The 27,049-nt window shown below is 46.3% G+C and overlaps 1 protein-coding gene across 6 annotated transcripts in view; it reads right to left on the bottom strand.

The window, feature by feature from the left end:
- Positions 1 to 27,049, bottom strand: part of AATF (apoptosis antagonizing transcription factor) — a 77,216-nt gene that overhangs the window by 12,776 nt on the left and 37,391 nt on the right. For 4 of the 6 annotated variants that reach the window (XR_008327821.1, XR_008327824.1, XR_008327823.1 and 1 more), the window contains exons 9-11: positions 22,438 to 22,505; positions 20,672 to 20,752; positions 17,714 to 17,785 (exon numbers count right to left, since the gene is read on the bottom strand). Coding sequence is in view for 2 of the 6 variants with exons in the window: in XM_053367493.1 (XP_053223468.1) it covers positions 3,673 to 3,736; positions 17,714 to 17,785; positions 20,672 to 20,752; positions 22,438 to 22,505 (285 nt within the window). In the remaining 4 variants the exon portion in view is untranslated. Of the gene's footprint in view, positions 1 to 1,949; positions 3,737 to 17,713; positions 17,786 to 20,671; positions 20,753 to 22,437; positions 22,506 to 27,049 lie in introns of those variants that run through there. The other 2 variants (XM_053367493.1, XM_053367494.1) reach the window with 2 other exon arrangements.

Here is a 27,049-nt window from a genome sequence, read left to right as displayed (position 1 = left end):
GGGTAGGCAACCTAAGGCCCGGGGGCTGGATCCGGCCCAATCACCTTCTAAATCTGGCCCACAGACAGTCCAAGAATCAGCGTGTTTTTACATGAGTAGAATGTGTCCTTTTATTTAAAATGCATCTCTGGGTTATTTGTGGGGCATAGGAATTCGTTCATTTTTTCCCCTTCAAAATATAGTCCAGGCCCCCACAAGGTCTGAGGGACAGTGGACCGGCCCACGACTGAAAAAGTTTGCTGCCCCCTGAGCTGGTAGATATAAGTTCTATCCAATTAGATTTCAATAAGCTCTATCCAATTAGATTTCAGCTACTCCTCAATAAACACAAGGTTATGTCATCACACTGTTTGCATTCCCTCTCAAGCTGGGTTGCTGCCATTGCTGACCAACATTTCATCTTGGTGGTTTCTCCTAAGCTATGGATGCCCTTGCCAAGGGACACTAGCTCCATCCTCAGTGACTTTCCACCAGCAGGCAAAGACATTTTGGCCCCAAAGCTGACATGTAACTCATCTGGGTTCATGCAGAACAATCAACAATGCTTTGTTTTAAATTGTGGTTTGTGGAGTCAACCATGAGTTGTCCCACACATGGTTGAACAAACTGTGGCTTGTTTGTTTTCCAGGTGAGCTTAACTCATGCTTTCGTAAGCTTGTAGACAGACATATGCCTACAAAAAATGTCTGAGGCCAACCAACAGAAGTCTGGTGGCCAAACAAAACCATGGGTTAAGTACCGCCTTCACAGGCGATACCAAACCACAGTTAAAACCAACCAAGGATTGTCAGCCAATACGGCTTCAGAACACGGTTTCCTGGAAGCAAACAAACTCTAGTTAAGCAGATCAGCTGGGTTCACACGAAACACTAAATCACAATTTCAAGAAACCATGGTTCCAGCCAAGCCACTGTTGTTGAAATTGGTGTTCGTGGGTAGTTTTTAGCCATGTCTTACCTGTCTTCATTTTAGGCTTAAAAAACAAAACAAAAATCAAATAAACAATGCAGAAGTACCATAATACTGTCAGCCGCCATCAACACCATTTGGTGGGAAGGAGGAATGTACTGCCTTGAGAACTTTGGTGGAGAAATGTTTAAAAATAAAACACATTCAGCAGCTAAAATGAACTGTGAACAGAAATGAGCCCCACTACATTTCAGGTTGCGCTGGACCTCTAAGGCTCTGGTTGAGAGCCTCCCCTTGAAGAAAAAGCAGCACTGGTTCCTTCATTGCTGGCGTTTAAGAGAGCCAGAGCAGCTCTGCTGGATCAAAGGCCCATCTAGTCTGGAATCCTCTTCTCAGCGGTCAAACAAGGAGCTTGGAAGCAGGACATGAACTGGCATTCGGAGGCAGAACATAGCCATCGTGGGGAGAAACGGATAGCCTTTATCCTTCATGAAATTGTCCAAGACCTCTAAGCTCATGGCCATGACTACTTCTTGTGGGAGGGAGTTCCACAGGTGTGCCTATGTGCTGCGTTAAGGACTTCCTTCGGTCTGCACTGACTCTTCCAACACTCCGCTCCACTGGACGCCCCCGAGTGCTAATATTCTACGAGAGGGAGAAAAATCCAACCAAATCCCCATTTATTTCGTCTTCCCTTAAACTGTTTTGTTCCCCCCGCCCCCCACTCTTAAATTGTTCAAATAAATGTTGAGTGTTGCTGCCGGACTGCGAAAGGCTTTAAAGGGCTTGTGCTAAAATGACTGCATTACATTAGAACGGGAGAACATAGTGTTATTCTTTATTTTTTACTGTCTTTATGGATAAACTTTTAATATTTATTGTATGCCCTTAAAGGTTTCCTTGCAATCTAGCAGCATATACATACCTTTCGTTAAACAAAATAAACAATTAGTTGCTTTGTTTTTTGTATGTGGGGGGATTTCACCCTTAAAAAAAAAGGCAGCCTAGAAACATTTTGAATAAATAAATGAGGTGGCCAGCTCTGTAAAGCTGTTTTATTCAGTTTTTAGGGGGGCGGGGCGGTTGCAGAGGAGACACCTCAGGCAATCAATACAGGTAACATACATGTGCACATGATACTTATGCAAGATAATCTCCATTGGAGATTGATCACAGCAGGCTAATAAATCCACTTTATAGGGATTTAATTTCCAGCTTTTTTGACCTTCTGAATAAAAACAAGTGAATCATCTTCTCTCTGTAGAGGTTAGTCCTGGTGTAAATCTAACAAAGAGCATCTCTCAACTGGGGGAGGAGCAGAAGAGGCAATCCACAAATCCCCCATCAGCAAAAAATACTTTAGGGGAGTGCTTTAAAGGTAAAGGGACCCCTGGCCATTAGGTCCAGTCGCAGATGACTCTGGGGTTGCGGCACTCATCTCGCTTTACTGGCCGAGGAAGCCGGCATACAGCTTCCGGGTCATGTGGCCAGCATGACTAAGCCACTTCTGGCGAACCAGAGCAGCGCACGGAAATACCGTTTACCTTCCCGCCGGAACGGTACCTATTTATCTACTTGCACTTTGACGTGCTTTCGAACTGTTAGGTTGGCAGGAGCAGGGACCGAGCAACGGGAGCTCACCCCGTCACGGGGATTCGAACCGCCGACCTTCTGATTGGTAAACCCTAGGCTCTGTGGTTTAACCCACAGCGCCATCTGCATCCTTTACTTTAGGGAAGAACAAATCACCGAAAGCATTCTATTAGCTGCTTTCCACTTTTGCTCTCCTTGGAAGCCACCACTCAGATGATGAGCTACACATGCAGTATTTAAGAACAGACCTACCGAGAGTCTAGAACAGCCTAATTCCCAACCTGGTTGCCCTCCAGAAGTTTGGGACTACGATTCCCATCAGCCGCAGCTGCTCTGGCAAGGCAGGGCAGCAAGGTAGTTGCGGGAAGAGAGAGAGGGTAGCTTAGGGCATGGCCATAAGCAACTATTCTGGTGTTCTATTTCCTTCATTCCCACTTTAAAATCACGTCTCCTCAGAACGGAGATGATTGGATAGTTACAGCCATCAAGTTTCACTCAAGGGCGTGTCACTAACAAAAACGGTTGTGCTGTACCCTCTGTTAATCTTTTGCCCAGGAACACAAACACGGTTGTGACACACAGACAAACACACACTGTTCTTTAATTCTGATTTCATTCCACAGGGTCTCTGACCACCGTCAAGGAGCTCAAGGACACAAGATGCTACAAAGGTCCCCTATGAAGTGTCCTTCGTACAGAGAACCAGGGTGCGATGGTTTGCTTTCATCCAGATTTGACCAGAGATGGCTACCGTGAAACTTTGAAGTTCTTCTCACTCTTCCAGGTTGCTCATAGGCCCGTAAAGTGGCTGGTTTCATGCCCTCGACGTACTTGGGGGAAAAGCACAGTTTGGCAGAGCAGTTGCCCAACACTTCCAAGAGGCACTTCAACCTGTGAGCCCATCTTCGCTGAGGTCGTCGTGCGTTGGGTGAGCCTTGAGGTTAGCTTCCAGGAGCATTCCGACTCCAAGGAAGTGGAGATACCTCCAGGGGCTTCTCAACTGGATCAAGTTTGGTGGGTGCTCCTTTTTATGCTCAAGAAAAGACATCTCCATCGACAGGGGAGGAAGGGAAGGGAGCAGGAGAAGTCGCAGAGCAATGAATAGTGTCTGAATGTGGTGGACGTTCCCCTCTCCAAGGTTCAGAGCTTGTGGTAGCACAACACCTACCACTAAGCGTGGTCGCCTCCTTCGAGATGTGGCCGTTTGCCAAAGAGGGACCGATAAAGTTCCGTTCTGGGTGGGAGGAGGGGGAGAGAGAGAAAGAGAACAGAAAAGCGCAAGCGTTTTATTCAATTTCATTTGTCAGCTCTGAACATGAGTCCACAGCCTTTTCGAGACTGGGGGCACCTTTGAAAATCACAGGCGACCAAGAAAACCCTACTTTTCAAGCAACAACACTTTCGCTTATGTCAGCGCCACCAAGCAACAAAATAGGCTAACGGAAGATTCAAAATTGTCCGCTGGAAGCAGCCAGCAGTTATAAGCACAAACATACAACTCAGTGGACCCAGGCGCTCTCTGAAACATGGCTCCATCCGCCTACACCAGTGGTTCTCAAAGGATGGGGTGCGCCACACTGTTGCGGGAGGAGAGGATGGCAAATGTGGCAGGAAGATCCAAGGACAAAGAAACATTTGAACATTTCCATGTTGTGTATAGTATAGTATAGTATAGTATAGTATAGTATAGTATAGTATGAAGCTGAATTGTTTTATCCTTCTTGGGTATCCCATGGTCATATTATAAAGTACAGTGGTACCTTGAAAGTCGAAAACGTTCAGAAACCAAAATGCGGCTTCTGATTGGCTGCATGAAGCTCCTGCAGCCAAACAGAAGCCGCAGAAGCCCCGTCGGACATCCGGCTTCCAAAAATCGTTCGAAAACCGGAACAGTCACTTCCAGGTTTCAATCATTCAGGAGCCAATTTGTTCAGAAGCCAAGGCATTTGGGATCCAAGGTACGACTGTAGTTGTTTACTATGTTATAAATCAAGGAATCAAGGAATTGTAAATTTGGAAGGGACCCAGAGGGTCATCTGCTCCAGGACACACACCCACACACACCCGCAATGCAGGAATCTCAGCTAAAGCATCCATGAGAGATGGCTATGTTTCTCTTCGTTTTCCAATGTTATTTCTTATCAATTAAACACTCAGTGTGGCACGAGCAAATTTTTGTTCTGAAAGGGTGGTCCAGGGAGGAAAAGTCTAAGAACCACTGACCTACACCAGTGTTCCCCAACCTTGGGCCTCCAGCTGTTTTTGGACTACAGTTCCCATCATCCCTGACCACTGGTCTTGCTAGCTAGGGATTATGGGAGTTGTAGTCCAAAAACAGCTGGAGGCCCAAGGTTGGGCAACACTGACCTACACAATAGTGGCTGGTGCTCAGTGGGGCTGGGAGCCCAGCCATTGCTGGACCCGCAGAGTCAATGACAAGCAGAGCTGGAGGCAAAGAATTCTCGTTTTGACTCCCTCCTCCTCCTCCGTGTTGAGCTCTGGGGCTAAGGAGGAGGAAGCTGGAAGCCAGGGCCACCCCCTAGACTCACAGCAAGTAAGGAGACATGGAGATGACAAGCCACACTCGAGACTGGTGGTGTCAGAGCCCCATTCACCCTAATGGGCCAGACCCATTCCCTAAAAACTAGCAAGTCGCAATATTCGCCTCCCAGGAAACCAAGTTCTGTAACTTTGGTGACACTGCTGGGAAGGCAACACTGACGGGAACATGGAGATCAAACACCAAGCAAACATCTTCTGAAGATGACCTGAACCTGCAGGCAAGAGGGACACAGGAAGGGAATGAGTCTGTTCCTGGGGATGGACACAGAGCATGTTATGAGGCCGAGCCCCCGGTGCAAGGACACCCCTGTTTGGAGGAGGGTCTCCATGTTCTGCACCAGCTGAACAGCTTTCAAGGGCCGCCCCAGGAGGAGAGTGCTGCAGCGGTCTAGTTCTGAGGTGACACGAGGGTTAAGGGAAAGGAGGGGCAAGAAAGGGGGGGGGAGGAGAAAGCAACTTTTCAAGGTCAATTTAGAAGAAGCAAGCGGCGACCATCACCCACGGCTTCAAATGAAAAGGCTGCGAGATAATTAAAAATGCATTCGGCAATCTTTATTAATAAACACGAGGGCTGGGGAGACCTTGTGTAGTGCCACTCTCGCGCGGCACAGAAATATGTAAATACTGCGCCAGGGCTAGATTCCATCTCTCTGGGGAATGAGGTTTTTCTTCCCCCTATAAGTTTGCCCTTTCCATACAAGGCTTTTCAAGGAAGAGAACAAGATTGAATATTTTAATAGGATGTATGAGACCGCGGTGGTGTAAGGAGGATTCAATCAGGCAGGCTGCGTGGGACTATAATTTAGTTTTCATATATGTTGTTCTTTTTTTCCTTGAGGTTGACACAGAACCGGAGGGGGAAGGAAGGGGGAATGAAAACAGCCCAGCAACAAAAGACTCAAATTAATAGGGCCCACTATCAACAGTGGTGTTGATAACAGGAACAGGACGGCTTTTGTCAAACACACACACAGACAAAATTAGGCTATGATTCATTTTTATGATTCATAAATAAATATACTTATAAGTATATAAATATACTTATAAATAAATATAAATATAAGTTCATATATTTGAAACCTGCAACGACAGAAAGGTTTGGCTAAGGAACAGCCAAAAGTATCTATATTTGTATATTATGTGTATAGATATGTGTGTGTATGTTATATATATGTATATTCAGAATTAGTGTATTTTAACACGACCACCATCAAGCTCAGAAATCCTGTATCTTTACACACGGTCAAGTAGCTAGTCCTCATGGCTGGATTAAACGAGGGTGAGAAAACTTGTTACGATCAGATGCTACGAAGTAAATAACACTTTCCAAACACACTCGGTTGAGAAGTTTTCAAATCTCAGCAAGTGAGACAACCAAAAGAGATTCCAGGATACCTGGAGAGTCGCAGCCACAAGGACAAGACACCAAATCTCAAACGCTTGTGTACCTAAAATGCTTATGGAGTCGTGTATCTAGATCAGTGCTTCCCAAACTTGAGTCTCTCCAGCTGTTTTTGCACTCCAATTCCCATCCTGCTAGCTAGGGATCATGGGAGTTGTAGGCAAAAAACATCTGGAGGGCTGAGGTTGAGGAAGCCTGGGCTACTGCGTGGGCTTATCAATACTAAGTTGGACAGACCAATGGTCTCCATCGGTCTAAGCCAGCTTCCTATGTTCCTATTAGCTCAGACGATGAGGACTGGAATTTTTATTTATCGTTTTATTTTTAGCAGAAGAGCTGAAGCTCAGGGGTTGAGCACATGCTTTGTGTGTAGAAGACCCCATGCTCAACTTCCAGCGTCTCCAGGTAGGGCTGGGAATTGGAGAGCCACTGCCGGCCAGTGTCTGCACTCCTGAGCTAGATGGCATCTTCCTGCTCCACTAGCTTTTGATTTACCCGTAGGAGAGCGGCTTTCCGCACAGCCCCGACTCCTTAAGGTCAAGCACATGGCAAAATGCTGCCTCTCTAAGGTTCGACTCGAGAGGCCATTTCTATTAATAGTCAGAGCAGAAGCCAGAGAGAGGAAGAGCATCAATCTGGGTTGCCTGGACAGTTTGCCCGAAAGGCTCTGCGGAAACACGGAGGGCGTTCAAATTAGCCGAGCGCCGAGGAGTGGCCCATCTAGCGAGTAATTAATAGCGCTCGCTCCCAAGGTAAGAGCGTGCAGGAGGGTGTGGGGTCGAAACAGGGGTCTCCCCTGAATTAAAGTTTAACTTACCCTTTATTGCAACCTACAAAAATCAAGTAATGAGCAGTAACATTTTTATTTCTGTTAAACTGTCATTTTAGGCTGAGCTGGGGATAATTACCTATTTCTACCGCAGTAAGGTTTTATCACCCTTAGTGAGGCATTTTCTAATTTAATATTTTTACTATATTATCATAAAACCTTGCTTTGGAGCAGGGGTGGAGTGGGGAGGGGGGGGAGTGATCATGGGCCATTTGCCATAAAACACGCGAGTACCTTAGCTTTATTATTTGTGTATTTCGTTAGAAAGGGAGCGGGATTTTTTTTTGGGGGGGGGGGTAATGCAGGGTGCCAGCGAGATGCACTTTGGGTGCAGCTGGAACTCTGCACCTCTCCCACAGACAGAAACCTGTCCCGTAAAAAAGTCAAAGGGAAACTGATAGGAGGTAGAATGAGATCAAATCTGAGAATGAGGTCAGGGAGACTGTAAATATTATGCACTGTAATTAGGATATTTGCATAAGAAAGAAACGCCACCCTGATTTAGGAAAAAGAATCGGTGCAGGTGGGTCAGCGCATGCCCATCCCGCTTAAATTGGGGGGGGGATTTTCTTGGTGTAGAAGGGAAACAGGTGCCCCCAGTCGTAGCAGCACAGGAAGTTGCCTCATGCAGTCAGCACAGCACTGTCAACACTGACCAGCAGAAGCCCTCCAAGATTTCAGACCGGGGGTCTTTTGCAGCCCGACCTGGACATGCCGAGGTTTGATCCTGGCACCTTCTGCATGAAGGTAAAGGACCCCTTGATGATTAAGCCCAGTCAAAGGTGATTATGGGGTGCTGCACTCATCTCGCTTTCAGGCTGAGGAGGCCTGCATTTGTCCACAGATAGCTTTCCGGGTCCTGTGGCAAGAATGACTAAACAGCTTCTGGCACAATGGGAGACCGGGATGGAAACCAGAGAGCACAGAAATGCTGTTTCCCTTCCCGCCGCAGTGGTACCTATTTATCTACTTGCACTGGCGTGCTTTCGAACTGCTAGGTTGGCAGGAACTGGGACAGAGCAACGGGAGCTTACCCTGTTTTACAGATTCGAACCGCCAACCTTCCGATCGGCAAGCCCAAGAGGCTCAGTGGTTTAGACCACAGCGCCACCAGAATCCTTCTGAATGCAAGGGCGTTGTTATAATAAGCGACGGCCCTTCCCAAATGGATGGTTAGTCCGCAGCATAGATACACAGGAGTTAGCTTTATATGAAGTCAGATTGTTGGTGCATCTAGCTTGCTATTGTACACAGAGAGTGGCCGTGGATCTCCAGGATTTTCAGACAAGGGGATATTCCCTGTCCTACCTGGAGATGCTGAGGACTGAACCTGGGACCTTCTGAATGCAAAGCGCAAACAGCAACAACTCTCCCCACTTGCGATTCCCAGCAGCTGGTGCAAAGCAACTCTGCTAAATCTGCATGACTTATGCGGGTCACAGAATTCAGGGTACTTTCCTCCCCGCTCCTGATATGGGATTTTGAGGTCATGCAATTCCAAACGCAGGGGGAGCTTGGAGCTTTTTGTGTGCCCACATGCCAATGAGAGCAAAAACAAGGGCCGGCGATGGTTTGATCCCCAAAGGGAACAGGGCAAAGTGTTGCAGAAGTGAACCATCCCGTGGTTTTAAAAATAACTATCAAAACAAGGCCAAATGCAGCTGCGTTTATTTTAAGCCACCCACTTTCTCAGTATCTCCGATGGCATTATAAAAAAAAGGAGAGAGTGAGCACTAGGGGGCAATCTCACCCTCGTTTAACCGCCAAAACTTCAGGAAAAGGGCACGCACACACAATATAGAAAGCACACCAGAGAATGTGGGCGATAACAAGTATACCAGGCCATAAATTAACCAGTAGCTAGCCTGCAGCAGTTTCTGTTTCTCCCCAGGTCAGGACTGGGGCTCTCCAACAATACCCACTTTTTAGACCTCAGCCCCACTCTGCTCTTAGGCTGCATTTACATGGTGGTTTGTTCTATTTAACGTCATGGTGGTTTATTCTATTTAGTTTCTCAAACGGTCAATTTCACACAATGAGTGCAAGCTTAGCACTCATTTCCATATTGTTTGCAAACGGGATTTTTCCTGGAAGGAAAGTAACACGGAAACGAGCACAAAACTTGCACGATATTCCACTATGGTTCCAGGAAGTGGCTTCTATGCGGAACTTAACAGGGGAAAGACGTTAAAATGGAATAAATGGCATGGAATCCCGAAGGGTGACCTCCAACAGGTCTCTTCCTGAGATAAGATCGAGATTTACAAGGATTTCAGACAGGCAGACAGGGAAATGCAGGGGGAGGAAAAGGGGTTCTTCATACCCAGCTGTACAAATGATGGCGTGGGTGGAATGCTCTTAATCCGGCCCTCAGCATCCCTTTTGGGTGGGTTCACTGTGGCTACAAATACCCTATACATTTAAAGCAGCGTTATAGCACTTTAAACAGTCATGGCTCCCTGTGAAGAATCTTGGGAACTGTAGTTTGCTAGGGGTGTTGAGAGCTGCTCGGAGACCCCTATTCCCCTCCCTGAGCTGTAATTCCCTGCGAAGGCTGGTTGTGGGCGGCAGCGGCAGGCGAAGACTTTTCACTGTTGTCATTGTTAAAATAACTGAGAGTCAGAAACTCTCACTGATCTACTGTCTCTCCTTCTGTGGCCTGTATATACTTCGTCCTTCTCCAGGGGGGTGAGGCTTATTGGCTTCCCCCGAAACATGGTCAAAAGAGGGCAGGCTCAGTTCCATAAGGGCACCGGTCTTAAGGAAGGCAACCAGACTTTTAAAACACCAGATTCCTTTGTGACTCCATTTCTGCAGAAACCTAGGAGCGCAGCAGCAGCAGCAGCAATGGTCAACAAGATTCTGAGAGAAGATTCCACAATTCTGCGCTCAGCGGAATTTAGTAGTGAGTGCAGAAATCAGCTGTCTCTCTTCTTTTTTTAAGCAAAGTTTTGGCCCACTGTGCAGGTACACCTCTGGTCTGTGGAACAAGCACCCCTACTGAAATGCGACAGGTGTCCACCCACAGTTTGTTTTTCTGGAAACAACTGAAGAAATTTTTGTTTTGACAAGCAATTCCAATGGGATGGGGGGGGATCTGCTTTAAGTGCTTAATCCTATTGTTTTGAGACCTAACTTTATACATTTCTAAAATTGTTTTTAAACCTGTTTTTAGGAGATTTAAGGTTTAAACCTTGCCTTGAGGTTTAAGTGAAAGGAGACATCTCAATTAATATAATAATAATAATAATAATAATAATAATAATAATAATAATAATATGAAGATGATTATTATAATAATAGTAATAATTAAAAAAATATTGCTGTGAAGATACACCAAAAAGGATGTGGCAATTGTATCTTAAGGCCCTTCCTGTTAGTTATTTCATAAAATCCATACACTGCTGAATTGTTTTTTTAAAAACAAAAAAACTGAAAGCGGTTTTCAAAGAAGGTAAAACTATATTGATAAAAGAATTAACAACAACAATTTAAAACACTCAAAAAAATTAAAATCAACAATAAACTAAAAACTGATTAAAACACGCACCAGCATTCTAAGTAGGCTTGCCGAAAAAGAAAAATGTTTTTAGCAGTAGCTGAAAAGAGTACAGCGAAGGTGTCTGCCTGATATCAACAGGCAGGGAGTTCCACTGAGCATTCACCACATTCGGTTTGCAGGAAGGTTAGATGACAACTACATCAAAGCAAGTGTGTTCTTTCCTACGCTTTCCCGCTTCATGTTCCTGTCACTTTCCTTATCCCAAGAAGCCCCATCTTTTGGGGAAGTGGCCGGTCGCGCCATCAACTGGAATTGCTCGACCTGAATTTGGCGGTGTGTGACTGAATCCCCCCTGGACAATGACGCCCTTAGAATCTGGAGGGGTGGGTCAAGGAATCCCCCTTGATGACAGGGCATGGCTTTGGCGCCCGGCTGCTGCATACTCTCCCCTGTGACCCGGAAATCTAGAATGGACTGGGCAAAAGAAGCACATTCAGCCCCACAAGCAGCACAGAGTCCACTATGCAGAGCTGAGGAAGTTACAACTTCCCTGTTGGGTGAATAAAGAGAGAACAAACTCAAATTCGGACACATAAATCACAAAAAAAGCACATACGCAAACAAAAAGTTTTTTAAAAATAGTGTTTTGGCCAAGGAGGAGGTCCCTTTTTGTGTACTTTAATATCCCGCAGCCCTAGAATGGTTTCTTCCCCTCCACAGCTTGACTGTTTCGTAACAGATTCTACGCAAGAGATGACAAATTGTCTCGCTGGGGGAAAGCAACAAATCATCCTGCCGCTCTTAACAGGTTAGCTTTATTTATTTTACTTCTTCGCCGTTGTTTTTTAAAGGACATTTCCATAAGCAAAGAGGTCCAGGAAATTTTGCTTTGCAGGGCATTGCCTACATTTACAGCCCATCCAATCGCAAAGGCTTGAGGGGAGCTGACTTTGGGGGGGCCTGGCTATGAATGGAGCTATTGCGGGGGGCAAGGTCTGGGCTTAGGGACGGTGGAGAAAACTGTACATTCCAAGCCTACATAATGTGGGTGTGGGTGTGTCCCCCCCTCCGCAACAATATATATGTATATAGCAATAAGAAGACTTCCAAATCTATTGGAATTAGCAATATATAGATAAAATCCGCAGATTTTAAAAACTAACGTACATGTAAAATTACATTGCCCAGCTAAAGAGACCCCTGACCATTAGGTCCAGTCGTGGCCAACTCTGGGGTTGCAGCACTCATCTCGCTTTATTGGCCGAGGGAGCCGGCGTACAGCTTCCAGGTCATGTGGCCAGAATGACTAAGCCGCTTCTGGCGAACCAGAGCAGTGCATGGAAACGCCGTTTACTTTCCTGCCGGAGTGGTACCTATTTATCTACTTGCACTTTGATGTGCTTTTGAGCTGCTAGGTTGGCAGGAGCAGGGACCGAGCAACAGACTCTCACCCCGTCGCAGGGATTCGAACCGCCGACCTTCTGATAGACAAGTCCTAGGCTCTGTGGTTTAACCCACAGCGCCACCCACGTCACTTTATTGCCCAGGTAGGCTTACCTAAACTGAAAAATTTTGAAGCAGGTGGCGATAACAGTACAGTGAAGGCATCTGCTTAATATCAATACGCAGGGAGTTCCAAAGAATAATAATGCAATTAATATAGTAATATAATATAATATAAACACAATACAATACAATACAATATCATATCATAACATAACAGTGGTACCTTGGTTCTCAAATGCCTTGGTACTCAAACAACTTGGAACCCAAACACCGCAAACCCAGAAGTAAGTGTTCCTGTTTGTCAACCTGTTTCGGAAGCCGAACATGCTCCGTTTTGTGTGTTACGCTGAGATCTGTCTGTTTTTGCTATTTATTTTTCGTTTTTATTTTTGAGGCTATGTGTAACCCAGTTCAGCTACTGATTGATTGTGTGACTGCAGTACATTGTTTATCACTTTCATTTTATGGATCAGTGGTCTCGTTAGATAGTAAAGTTCATGTTAAATTGCTGTTTTAGAGGTTGTTTTTAAAAGTCTGGAACAGATTAATCCATTTTGCATTACTTTCTATGGGAAAACACACCTTGGTTTTGGAACGCTTTGGTTTTGGAACTTCCGGAACGGATTAAGTTTGAGAACCAAGGTACCATTGTATAATATAATAATAGGTGCTGCCACACTAATAATACCAATTTCTCACCAATGCAGAACGAACTTTATGTGGAGCTCGTGAAAATGCCAGGAACCGCAGAAGGAAGTGGTCAGGTGGCCACACATGGGGCTTAAAACGACCCTCCAAGTAAACTTTCAAAAGATAACTTCTTGTATTTGCAGAGATAGCGGGATTGACAGCTCCAGACCCAAATTCCCCCACTAATCCAACCACTCAGTGTTTTTAATACCAGATGTACAAAGTACGCAGAGTAAAAGACTAGGAACTTGTGAAGATTTCCCCCCTGCTAACTCTTATGTCACAGAAACGTATTAATCCTTTAATGCCCAGATTTCCTAGAGGAAACTCCTACAGCTCGCAGCAAGACGGGCAGTGACTGACACAGAGGAAGAGCCCGCTTTTTAGAACACGGGAACCTAGTCTGGGAAAATGCGCCACCCCTGACTAAAGCACATATAGCCTGCCCACTTCTGGTGGCCAACAAGAGGAGGTACGTCAAGGGTGATGGCATTCCAATATCCTAAGTACAGTGGTACCTTGGGTTACAGACGCTTCAGGTTACACACGCTCCAGGTTACAGACTCCGCTAACCCAGAAATAGTACCTTGGGTTAAGAACTTTGCTTCAGGATGAGAACAGAAATTGTGCTTCAGCGGCGCAGCAGCAGCAGGAGGCCCCATTAGCTAAAGTGGTGCTTCAGGTTAAGAACAGTTTCAGGTTAAGAACAGACGTAACCAGAGGTACCACTGTATTTCAGCCTTATACCTAACTTTGCTTCACATGAGTTTCCGCAGAGAACACTGAACCATCCGGCTACCGTAGCTCAGTGGTTAGACTGAGCCTATGGCTATCTTTCAACACAGCCTACCTCAAGGGGTTGCTGTGTGGATGGGGCGTGGGGGTGAGGAACTATGTATGGTGTGTTCCTTAAAGGAAGGGTGGGATAAAATATGAGGAACTATGCAAAAAGGAAAGAAAAAAAAGGTGGCAGTCTCCACTACTAAGCCAGAAAGCTCAGGTGACTTTTCTTCTCTGTGCTGGGTTATGTTCAACCACTGACGTGAGTCATGCCTATTAACAATGGGTCTACTTTGAGCAGGACTGGCATTAGGGGAAACCCGTAAACATCAGGTCCCCAAACACAGGAAAAACAGTCACTGTTTTGGCACTGGATGCTATCGATCAGTGATGATGTTGTGGACCAGAGTCTGGACATTGGAATCAGAAGAATTTAGCACAGTGGAGTCAAGTCCTTCGGGGAGAGCAGTGGGGCGATAAGATTTGATGGAATCTGTGCTAGGATTACAAGGCAGAGATGTGTCCTTGGCGCCCCCAAAGCCACAGGGATTGTTTGGGGTAGACTTATTACTCCTGGTATTTGTGGCCCCCCAAAAAATATCAAAGTGGGAGTGAAAGAGGCTGTTAAACAGGCAAAGCCGCTATTTATAAATTAGATTTTGCCTCTCACCTACAGTAAACCTACCTCACATGGTTGTTGTGAGGGTAACAACAACAGAGAACCACATACGCCACCTTGAGCTGCTTGGAGGAAAGGTGTGATAAAACAAAAGTTGGGTTTTTTTAAAAAAAGTGCTGCGTTCAAGTGTTCTTTTCCCAACAGCAATGCGCCAGGTGTGCCTGAGCGTGTTCGCGCACACATGGTGTGGGTTTCCCTGACAGCATCTGTATCAGCGGGCAAATTATAAACCTTGTCAATCCAAGTTAATGCAAAGCTGTAATCCTCTTTAACTAGAGATCAAAATCAGCGCCATGAGTTATGTTTGTCCCGCCGTCTGATAAGGAACAGAGGGAGACGCTAATAAAGAAAGGAGCGACGAGAAACCCTTTTAACGATGCCATTAAAAGGCGCTGCCAAGTTTAGAAACATTGCTCTAGTTCCGGACCAATTAGAAAGGGGGGGGGGGCTGCACAATCTTTGGCCCGGTCCTTTTTCATGTGCCAGGAGCATCCCAGCCACCTCTACCCAACGCCCTGAGCCCTGTGTTCTCACGGAGGACAACTAGATGCCTATAGGAAGAAGGAGCTCAGCGCAAGGCTACTCTCAGCTCCTGTGGTTCCCAGCAACTGGTACCCAGAAGCATTGTGACTGGTAGCCACTGATGTTGCAACTGGTACCCAGAACCATTGTGACTGGTAGCCACTGATGTTGCAACTGGTACCCAGAACCATTGTGACTGGTAGCCACTGATGTTGCAACTGGTACCCAGAACCATTGTGACTGGTAGCCACTGATGTTGCAACTGGTACCCAGAACCATTGTGACTGGTAGCCACTGATGTTGCAACAACTTTGAACTTATGAAAGAAGCTCCATTGCAAAGGGTTATTCTGCATGGAGAGTGGATACCTAGTACAGAATCTGGCATCCTAAAAAAAAAAAAAGCACAAGCTTAATTTAATTACTGGATACCTCCGGAGTGTCCGTATGTCACAATTCCACGAAAGTGCAGAATCGATCCTTTTAAACATTAAGTTTATATCCTGCCTTTCCTCCCAAAGCAGCCCAGAATGTGGTGCCAGGTGCAGGAACTAAAACAACCTGTTTAATTAGGAGCAAGTTTCTAGTTCTCAAGAGGTGTTATGCAGGGCAGTGACTACCAAAGTCTCAAAAGGATAAGGCAGGTGGACGAACAAGGTTTTCCTTTAAGAGCTGCTTTCTGTGCAATGCCTTCAATCCCAGACCAATAGCAACCTTGAAATGCCAGACCCCCTCTCCTCCAAGTGCATATCTGACTCTTGCTTTGGCTACCCAGAGCCCTTGTGCCATACTCTGCACCCCAAACTGCTTTTTCACAGAGTCCCAGCTCAGCATTCAAATATAGAAAGGCGCTTTCATAGCTCACCCTGCAAGCCATTGTCTGCTGAGTTGGAGAAAACTGTGTGCACCCCAACTCCTTTTGCATCCTTAATCCTTAATGCATCTTCTCTTCCCCAGCTCCAAAAGTCCCACCACCAGGCAATTAATCTATTTTATAGGCTGTAAGCATGCTGCTGTTTCCCCCACTACCCCCCAGCGCCTGATTTTTCACACTATAAACATGCGGTGTTTTTATTTATTTTGGGGTCAAGCCTCCAAAATGACGGAGGGGGGAGAAGCCCAGTGCGTGATCACACCGCTGTGAAATGCATTATTTGCATTTTCAATCTCGTAATTCACACTTGCAAACAATGAAATTACCTTCGACTGGCACTAAAGAAAGCGCGGTTATCATTACCTTCCCTCTTTCATGCTTATATAGGTTTTGCATTGCAAAAGGAAAAAAAATTAAAAAAATAATATATGGAAGGAAGAGGAGGGGGGCAATTCCAGGAGCTGTTTTGAATTGGACACTGCGAAATTAACTTGGCCTCATAGAAAATGTGGTCCCCAGAAATACAGCCGAGGACAAGAGGCTCTATGCAGTCCACCGGTGCATCATTTACAAGTAGAAACTGGTGCACACAGTTCAGCCTCCTGTGAAACTTAGAAACATCCTTCTTCTTTTTTAAAAGAAGCTTCCCAAACAGTAGCCATGTTTGCCTCTTGCAACCGTGATAAAGGCCACATTCCCATGCCACGACACATTAAAGAAGCATGAGCGCAGACCAAAACATCCGGAGGGCACCAGGTTGGGGAAGTCTGGACAAAACCATGGGTGGTGTGTGCAAAACAAAAGTCTATGCTAAGCTAAAAATTGCGGTGGAACTCTTTTTTGCAACCCAAGAGCCACAACACCTCATGGGCAACCTTCTGGGGGCTGCACGCCAGTGGTGGGCAGGGCAGAGGATGCTCATCTTACCACGCTATGGTAGAAGAAGAGTTTGGATTTGATATCACTACCCAAAGGAGTCTCAAAGTGGCTAACAATCTCCTTTCCCTTCCTCCCCCACAACAAACACTCTGTGAGGTGAGTGGGGCTGAGAGACTTCAGAGAAGTGTGACTAGCCCAAGGTCACCCAGCAGCTGCATGTGGAGGAGCAGAGACGCGAACCCGTTTCACCAGATTACGAGTCTACCGCTCTTAACCACTACACCACACTGGCTCACACATGGTAGGTTGCATTCTGGCTTCTCCGAGTGGTTTAACATAAGGTTACTAGACGTCCCCATTTCCCGGGGACAGTCCCTGGATTTACAAATCAGTCCCCTGACAAAATCCCACCATTCCGACTCATTTCAATGAAGTGTCCCTGGATTCATTGAAAAAAATCTGGTAACCTTAATTTAACAACCAGACCAGGGAACTCTGGGAACTGTAGTCCTGTGACGGGAGCAGGGGTCTCCCCAACCACCCTTAACATACTGCAGCTCCCAGAATTCTCCAGGTGAAGCCAAGACTGTCTAAAGTGGTACGGTATGGCTTTAAATTTATACTGCAGATGGGGCCTCAAATGGGTTCTCCTTTACAGTATGTCACGACTCTTGGTGACATTGAAAACAGTGCAATCTGACTGCATGGAAATTTTCTTTTTTAAAGCACACACAAAGCAAGATATAGCTGAAGTGTCTGAGCAGCAAATGGCAAGGGCAGAGCCCGGCCTGAACTGCAGAGAAACGCAGCGTGCAATTCTAGCGGCAAAACGCACCCATCTGGCTCGGCCAGGACAGACGGCCCGCATTGTGCCGGTGACAAATGGCTAACTGATACAAAGAACCAGGGACAGTGACAGCCTGAAGAACAGGTCAATATCAAGCTGTCACAAAGCCCTCCGAGAAGCGTAATTAACCGCTTACTAACCTGGCATCATCAGTCATCGTGGAATGGTCAATGGGGGCCATGAAGCTGACCAGCTTGCTGTGGACGTGATACCTGGGAAGAGAAACACACACGCGGAGAGTGCGTTGTAACTATTCAGATAGAGGAAACGAAAGCAGAAAGCAGCCTTATTCTCAAGTCAAGACCACTGGTCTGCCTAGCTCAGAACTTCCTGCACTGGCTGGCAGCAGCTCTCCAGGGTTTCAGGCGAGGAACGATTCCCAGCTGTGCTGGAGGCTGAAGATGGGGCCTTCTGCATGCAGAGCAGATGTTCTGCTACTGAGCTGCTGTCCTCCCACAAAGCTGTTGCGCCTTCACGGAAATCGCTGCAGCTAAGCGATGGAGCACACTCTGCGCTCGCGTGAGGCTTCGATTCAGAGCATCAGATCCCAGCCATACAAAGGCAGCGGTGGGAAGGTCAGAGGGCCCCTTCTCTCTCCAGAACTTTCTCCTCCCAGCTCTCTTTCCCTTCAATGCTATACAGTGGTACCTCGGTTTAAGAACAGTCTGGTTTAAGAATGATTTGGTTTACAAACTGTACAAAACCGGAAATGGTGTCTTGGTTTGAGAACTTTACCTCGGTCTAAGAACGGAATCCTATGATGTAATGGGCGCCGGCTGCTAGCCTGCTCCCTAAAATATCACTGGTTTGCTCATTTCTATATACAGTGGTACCTTGGGTTAAGTACTTAATTCGTTCCAGAGGTTCGTTCTTAACCTGAAACTGTTCTTAACCTGAAGCACCACTTTAGCTAATGGGGCCTCCTGCTGCCGCTGCGCCGCCGGAGCACGATTTCTGTTCTCATCCTGAAGCAAAGTTCTTAACCCAGGGTACTATTTCTGGGTTAGCGGAGTCTGTAACCTGAAGCGTATGTAACCCGAGGTACCACTGTATAGGGTGCCTACATTCTGCATGCACTGGTTGCATGGCAACATGTGCCAATGGCTTTAGATACCTATCAGGTCCATAAATTACCATATAGCATATATTCAACACAAAAAAACAGCGACTATTTGTTGTTGACAAAGGACAGCTGGACATATAGAGGGCCCCATTACTTTCAGTAGCTTAGGGCCTCATCAAACCTAAATCCAGCCCCGGTCATTCCCCTCCCCCTCTTAGGTTTTTGATAACTCGGGGGTGGGGGGGAGAGAGAGAGACATAATCCCACAGACAAAAACTGTTCTAAATCCCTTTGGCTAAAAGGAAGAAGAAATAATAATAAGAATAAGAATAAGAATAATAGAGAGGTTCTATGAGCCCAGCTCAGGGTGGTGTGATGTCTGTCAGGGGGCTCTGGCGGAGTCATGAATATATCCCAGTTGCGTACGACGCTGACAGGAAGGAATATTGATAGTCAATAATTACAGGCTTTTAGGCCCAACAAAGCAGCTCAACCCTCTTTTCATAAATTATCTCATGACATCTATCTTAAAAATTGCTATGCCAGGCCTGACCCAGCCCCACTCGGCTGACTTCTATCAAGTGCCCATCTGAGCACGGGATTTATTGTTTTGGACACACACACACACACACACACACACACACACAGGGTGCTTGAAGTTGTGCATCTCTCCCCTACCTCCAACCCCCAAAACCAAACCACACCAGCAGGGAAGGCAGTACAGTAGATTTTCTGGCTTCAACGCATCAAAAGAGAAACATCTTGTGCTTCAAATTTATTCCGACACACAAATCAGGAGAAAAAAGGTGAATTGGTGCTAGCTGACCCAAGAAGCCCCCTAGGTGTTGCTGGACTCCAGCTCCCATCAGCCCCCCAACATGGCCAGCGGTCAGGGGTGCAAGGAGTTCAAGTCCAACCACAACTGATCTGGACGCATTGCTCCAATAGTTGGACTGGCTAGGTATTCATTTCCAAGCTCAATTTTTAAAAAAAGTGTTGGTATTATTAGCCTGTAATGCTTGGGGTCGTGGCTTAAACATTTAGGAACATGAGAAATTATTGTGGGCCACCTGAGCACATACATGCAATGCAACCATGCACACATCATCATTTATTGTTGATACCCCGCCCATCTGGCTGGGCTTCCCCAGCCACTCTGGGCAGCTTCCAACAAAATATTAAAATACAGTAATCCATCAAACATTAAAAGCTTCCCTAAACATGCACACTCATCTTCCCACCTCCGAGTCTCAGGGGCGTGAATTTTAGTCTAGCAGCGACAGATCAAACAATGATGGCGCCAGGCAAACTTCCCTTGGCAGAGCATTCCCCAAATGGGGAACCACCACTGAGAAGGCCCCGTTCTTGTGCTACCACCCTCCGCATCACCTCTGATGGTGAACGCAATTTTATCCCTTTTCTTTTTTTTACTGTATACTGCTTTGATAGCCTCTGCCTATCGATATAAGAAGACGTAAGGCTGTGTAAGAAACACATAAATAAAACTCGAAGCTAAGAAGGCAGTCAGGTCCCATAGAGTGGGGTGGGAGGGTGAGCTACAACTGGCCAAGCACCATAGACCGTTTGTTTTTATTTCACAATATTTACTGTATTTTTCTGTGTATAAGACCAGGGGTGTTTTTTTACAAAAAAATAGGTTTAAAATTGGGGCTCGTTTTATACACGGGTAGTGCTGAGGGGTGTTTTCTTAATTTGGAGTCCCCCCCAAATAGGGGGCATCTTATACATGGGGGCGTCTTATAGACGGAAAAATACGGTATATACCGGTTGATTGTAATAAAACCTCAAAGCGGTTTACAAAAGAATAAAGTTATCAGTATTTATATTTTTTTAAGAAACCAGTTAAAAACAAGTATTTAAAGCATACCAAAAAAACTGAAATCAACAATAAGCTAAAAGCAGATTAAAGCACAGAATGCCTTCTACATGCCTGGACAGGCTTCCCTAAACAAAAATGCTTTTTTTGGTGCAAAGCGATTTGGCAAGTAAAGACAAGGCAGCCTAATGTACTCACCGAATTTTCCTTCCTTTGCTGGCCTTTTTGTCCACTTTCTTCCGGATTTTGCTCCGCAGTTTCTGGATAGCCAGCCATTGCCTAAGGAAGCGGGGGCGGGGGGGGGGGGGAGAGGAAATTGCAGTAATTGTTAAGGTTCCTTGAAAGAGGGTGGGGACATCATCGCACAGCTTTTGGGTGAATGCTGAAGATGCACTTCTTCACCTTGGCCTGGTGTATATTTCTAGGACCCACTAAAGTTTTCTGATTGTAAATTGCTTTAATCTGTTCTCCATATTGTGTATTAGTGCTGTGAACCGCCCTGGGACCTTAGGATGTAGGGCGGGTGATAAGTTTAAATAATAATTTAAACAATCTGCCCCCAGGGCCCCCATCAATGGGAGAAAGGCACCCATATCAGCTGCCACTAGGCTTATTCGAACCCTGGCACCCAGTAAAATTTGGGCATGTGTAAGGGGAGAGGGAGGGTCATTGCCAGAGACGCTGAGCCAGTGCAAACAGGAACCGAGTGGGAAGAGCAAACAGCCTCTCTGGAAAGGAGGACTTTTGAGGGGATATTTTCAGAGACCATCATAGGAGGTACCCAAAGGTACTGGCAGCCTCTGAACAAGCTGAGGGACCAGGAAGGAACTTGCAGGAAGGAACTTGTTTCTATCTCCAGTTCGGTGCTTTAAAAAAGGCTTTCTTAAAAAGTGAAACACACAGCCCATCACCACACACAGCAACATTTCTAAATCTGGTTAATGAATGTTACACATTTGGAAAACAGCCGCCGGCTAAAATTTGGAAGAACATTAAAAAAGGGTGGGGGGGGGGACACAATAATGAGAGTTAGGAAAGAACCTCTGGCTGCGAACACACCATGCCCTTAAAGCACATTCAAAGTATATTTCCTCTCTCAAAGAATCCCGGGAACTGTAGTTTAAGGGTGCTGAGAATTATAGCTCTGTGGGGAGGGGGAACTACAGTTCCCCGGATTTGGGGGGCAGTGTGTGTGTGCTCTGAATGCGCTTTAAAAGGTATCGTGTGTACACAGCCACATACATACAGGATGGATGCACACACACACACACACAAACACACACACCAAAGAAACTAAATGAAAACTGAGCTGGAGTTGGTTGCATACAAATCACTGCCCATAAGCTGTTTGATGCGTTAAAAAAAAAACAGCTCAGGCGCATCGGTGAAACGGTTTTCATCCTTGTTAAAATATTGCCTGGTGGTGTTTTGTTTTTGTTTATTTGGTGGTATGTCTGGAATATTATGGAAACACGGCTCTGCTATCATTTAAACAGGAGGCAGCCCAAAAAACTCCCGCACTTAAGTGGTGATTACATTGTACATTTATCTGACTTTACAATAAAATAGATTGCGGTAATTAAGATTATATTAAGATTGTGGTAATTGGATTTTGAGATTCCACCCCACCCCACCCTGCGATGCCGGGCTCCCCGACAAGTAAATCAGGTGAAGGCAATGCCAGCTTCCAGTTTAAAAATAAAAATGTGCGTAACTAGCAGGAAGAATTTTCATTCCCTGCCTCCTGTCCACCCCCTTCCCTCCATTGAGTCTCCTCCAAATATCTTCGGCGCACACATACGGGGTGTAATAAACACAAATCACTTCCCACCTATCCCCTTGCCTATTTGCAAACATTACAATTCAGACTCAAAACTTGAGTATTCATTGCACTGCCCTGCGCAAGCCAGCAGTGTGTTGCCCTTTGTGCAATGTTTCAAGCCAGACAAAAACAGGCTGCTTACCTGCCCATTGCAACCTGGTCGTTGGGGTCCAAGGAGCTGGTTTTACGTTCAATAAGTTCCCTGAGGAGCTGCAAATGAAGAGAGAAGAAGCCATGTTTGGTTTTGTTTTTTGAAAAGAGCAATACGAGATTGTGGAATTCTCAGACTGGGTTTGAACAACCATCTTGTGGGGCGGGGGAGAAAGCCAACCTGCTGTTCCTTCTTGCCTAGACTTTACTTCCTTCCTGCTTCTTCCCCAGGCTCAGGCCGCATAAGTTAGCAGGCTCCAATGTTAACATCTTGGCTCCTATACTTAGAATGGCTTTGCTGGCCACGAACAATAAATATTAAGCGCTTCTCGTCCCTTCAACCAGCAGTCTTGCCAGATCATTTCTTTCTGTACGCCACTGGAAAGAATTCGCCGAATCTCCCAACGGATCTTACCCAGGTTCTGAACTCAGGAATGAGAATCGGAACCATGAATTTCACCCTCCCCTCCCACGCCAGCGCGCCATTCCCGGCTCGGCTTCTTTATTTATTTCCTCAAATCTATATAGCATGAAGTATGAAATCTCAAAGCGGTTTTTAAACCAGAATAATGCAGAGTCGGGTTACCAATGGCTCAGTATATAACCAACCCTGGCTGGCAGGATTTCTGACAAAGACTACAGTCACAGCCCTTCCAAGAGATGTTGGGGATTGAACCAGGGACCTTCTGCATTCAAAGCAGGCGCTCCATCCCTGACCTCTGGGCTCTTCCTCAAGCTCAAGTTGAATTGCCATTTGTACCTCCTTCTTTGAAAAACTCCCTTACTCAGCAAAAGCTTTGAGACTACTGAAAACACGCAATGCGAAATAAATATTTTTTCAGCGGTAAGGGCCACATTCCCTTCTGGGCAACCTTTCGAGGGCCACGCGCAAGGTGTTGGTGGGACCAGAGGCGAACATGGGTGGGGCAACAAGCCTAATTTTTACCTTTGCACAGCAAAGGCTGCAGACATTCACAAATTGCACTGTGTCCTCCATTAAGGCAAGAGCAAGAGGCACTATCAGAATGCACAGGCACTTTCCAGCCAGGCAAAAACACTTAAGGAGGTTGTGAAGCCGGGTCAGCGGGATGTGTTTCAAGAAGTTCAGAGGGCTAGACAGAGAAGCCCAGAGGGCCACACTTGTCCCACCCCCAGGCCTGTCTTAAATCCTGGTAATCAAGAGTGGGGGGAGGGGAGCCTTTACACTGGCTCTGACGTATTATTGTAAGCCGCCTTCTGTTTAGGAAAGGGAATAGATGGTGTTGCAATAGTTTCTTCATCCAAGAATGCTAGGGGAGGGGTCCCTTTGGGGCAAGATAAATTACGGAGGGGGGGTTGAGAATAGGAGGAAGCTGGAACTCGCTTTGGAGCGCAACACAGAATGCCATTAGGAAGACTTATTGTACTACAGTTAATTTCAGACGAAATCAATGAGCGTTGCAGGCTTCCCTTCATCATTTTATGATTAGTTTAATCCACCCCATCTATATCAGCAGAGAATCTTTAAAAGGTCAGGCAGAAAACACAGGGAAAGAAAAGGTGGATAAAGGCATCCATCTCTACACCGGGGGGGGGGGGGGAGGCGAGCTAATGATCTTTTAAGCCCAAACAAGAGGGTTTTTGGCCTGTTTTGGATTTCAATGCAAACCAGAAGTGGGATACGTTAATGCTCAAGATAATGTTCGATGCATGGATATGTTCCACTTCTGGCTCAGTAACAAAAGGCAGCAACACAGTTGAAAACATGACACGTTTTGTGAGATTCCTGGGAACCCCAGAATTCACTTTAAAATGGGCACCACAAGCTTCTAGTCCTCCATAAGTTCTACGACACAGTTGCACTGTGGAATATGCTCCTCCCAAGAAGTAGTGATGGCTTTAAGAGAGTGTTAGATGAAGGCTATCAATGGCTTCCAACAACAATGGCTCTGTTCTCTCTCTGCCGTCAGAGGCAAGAATGCTTCTGAATGCCAGTTCCTGGGAAGCACAAGTGGCGGGGAGTGCTGTTGTGCTCTGGTCCTGCTTGTGGGCTTCCCATATGCCTCTGCTTGGCCATGTTGAGAACCAAACGCTGGACCAGATGTGGTGCTTCCAGCAGGCTCTTCTTACGAATGAGGCCTTAAGCAGAATTATTGGGTTTATTGCCTTCCTGCCAGCTAACTGTATCAGGCTCGTTTCTTATAGACACTTGCTTCTTTTGAACTGTTTAGCCTGTTGGGAATAAGGAGAGGAGGATGGAGAACGACACAAAAGTCCCAAGACCCCAACCAACCTCCGATTATCTTGTTTGTTGTGCAATGATGGCCAGAATGCAAGTCTGGTTCTATGGATGTCAGCAGGGTAGGGGGCAGTTTTGAACAGCAACAGTCCTCCAGTCTGACTCCATATAAGGCAGCTTCCTATGCAAATCGGCTCTTTTTATTCAGAACCACGAGGACTGGAAACTTACTTTTTTTTTAAAAAAGGGATGCTGTAAGAAAAAAACTGCTCCCTTTCCCTTATGGGGTATCCAGGAGCCCATATAGCATGGGTCGGCAAACTAAGGCCCGAGGGCTGGATCTGGCCCAATCGCCTTCTAAATCCAGCCCACGTGTTTTTACATGTGTCCTTTTATTTAAAATGCACCTCTGGATTATTTGTGGGGCATAGGAATTCATTCATTTTTATTTTTATTTTCAAAATATAGTCTGCTCTGAGGGACAGTGGACCGGCCCACGGATGAAAAAGTTTGCTGACCCCTGATCTACAAGGACTGGCAGCAGTTCTCCAGGGCTTTCTGGTGTGAGACATTCCCAGCCCCACCTGGGAACAGTGAGAATTGAACCTGAGACCTCTTTCATGCAAAGCAGGTGCTCTACTCACTGAGCTATGGCCCACATATTTTAAGGAGGGTTCAAATGCTCCCTTTGATAATGCAACTCACTTGCGGTTTTGCGTGCAGAAGGTCCCGGGTGCAACCCCCCAGGTGGCTTACAAACACATACATATGCAGAAATACACACACACACACACACACACACACACACACCAGAAAGGTTTCACCCAAGCTAGCCTTAACAGACACCTAAAGGATGCGTGTATATATATTTATTTAAAACTGTATATCTCTCCTTCCCTCCTCAACAACTCTTCTATTAAAAAACATAAAGGCAATTAAAAAGCCCCCTGCGATGCTTTTTCCATTTGCTTACACACACACCCTTTAAATTCTTATTACTGCAGCAATTACATTCGGAGCCGTTAAGGGGCAGAGAGGCCGCTGCTTTGTTCCCGCAGGGGAGGGAGCAGAGAGAATAAACCCAGCAAGCTCCCTCTCTCTTTCTCTCTCTCTCTTTGCCCTGTTTATCTGATTGATTCCCCAACATCTTCCTGGCACACAATCTATCAGTTTATCTCTCCCACTTCATCACAGTCACTCCTGGCAGCTAAGTACAAGATCCAAATCCAGCCTTACGCAGACGGGCGACACGTTAAAACCAGTGTTAACGGCGGCACCGCTCTGTAAACAGTTGCCCTCTGGGGCTCGGGGAGAAAATGGGCTGCTCCCTTTGCCCAGGCAATATCACGGGAGCAAAGAGTCTGGAGAGGAGCAAAACGAAGGCGATACTTATTAGATGCCTCGCTTCCTCTCCTACCAGCGCCAGCTGGTATGGCTGATCTTATTTTTGGAAAGGGAAAGGGGGAAAAGAAAGCTTGAATACTCTGCAGCAAAGCGTATTTGCGTTCGGGGCAAATTGTTCCTTCCCGGCAAGTTCGCTTGGTGGATCTGTCACGTGAGCACAGGGGGCTGTGTAGACAACTGGGGCCAGGTAGGGGAAGAAACGGGTGGGCGCTGTCTGTAGGGTAGGGTGGGTGCTGGTTAGGGATGCGGGTGGCGCTGTGGGTTAAACCACAGGGCCTAGGGCTTGCCGATCAGAAGGTCGGTGGTTCGAATCCCCGCGACGGAGCGAGCTCCCATTGCTCGGTCCCTGCTCCTGCCAACCTAGCAGTTCAAAAGCACATCAAAGTGCAAGCAGATAAATAGGTACCACTCCGACAGGAAGGTAAACGGCGTTTCCGTGCGTTGCTCTGGTTCACCAGAAGCGGCTTAGTCATGCTGGCCACATGACCTGGAAGCTGTACGCCAGCTCCCTCGGCCAGTAAAGCGAGATGAGCGCCGCAACCCCAGTGTCGGCCACGACTGGACCTAAGGGTCAGGGGTCCCTTTACCTTTACCTTTAGGGGAAGAAAAGGGGGCAAATTCTGCATGGGGGTTGGGGGTTAGAAATCCACCCAAGTTAGATAAACTTAAGTCTGCAGTCCTACACAAACACCACACTTCCACTGACGAAATCAATAGGTCTGTTTTCCAGAGCTGGGCTTCTTCTCTGAGCATCCACCACAGCTTCAGGTTAAGAACAGACCTCCAGAATGAATTAAGTTCTTAACCCGAGGTATCACTGTATTATTATTATTGCTCTTTTAAAAAAGATTTGACTAGTTTTTCTGCTATTTTGTCCTATGGCCTTGCAGCCAACACAAACACACAGAGACTGCACCAGGTTCCAGAGCAGAGCCAAGGGTTCAGAGTAAGAGGATAAATGATAAACCAATTTACTGAAGGA

Source organism: Podarcis raffonei, chromosome 15, assembly GCF_027172205.1.
Source record: "Podarcis raffonei isolate rPodRaf1 chromosome 15, rPodRaf1.pri, whole genome shotgun sequence".
Classification (NCBI taxonomy): Eukaryota; Metazoa; Chordata; class Lepidosauria; order Squamata; family Lacertidae; genus Podarcis; species Podarcis raffonei.
The sequence above is the reverse complement of the archived record's forward strand: the minus strand, read 5'-3'. Positions and strand labels throughout refer to the sequence as shown.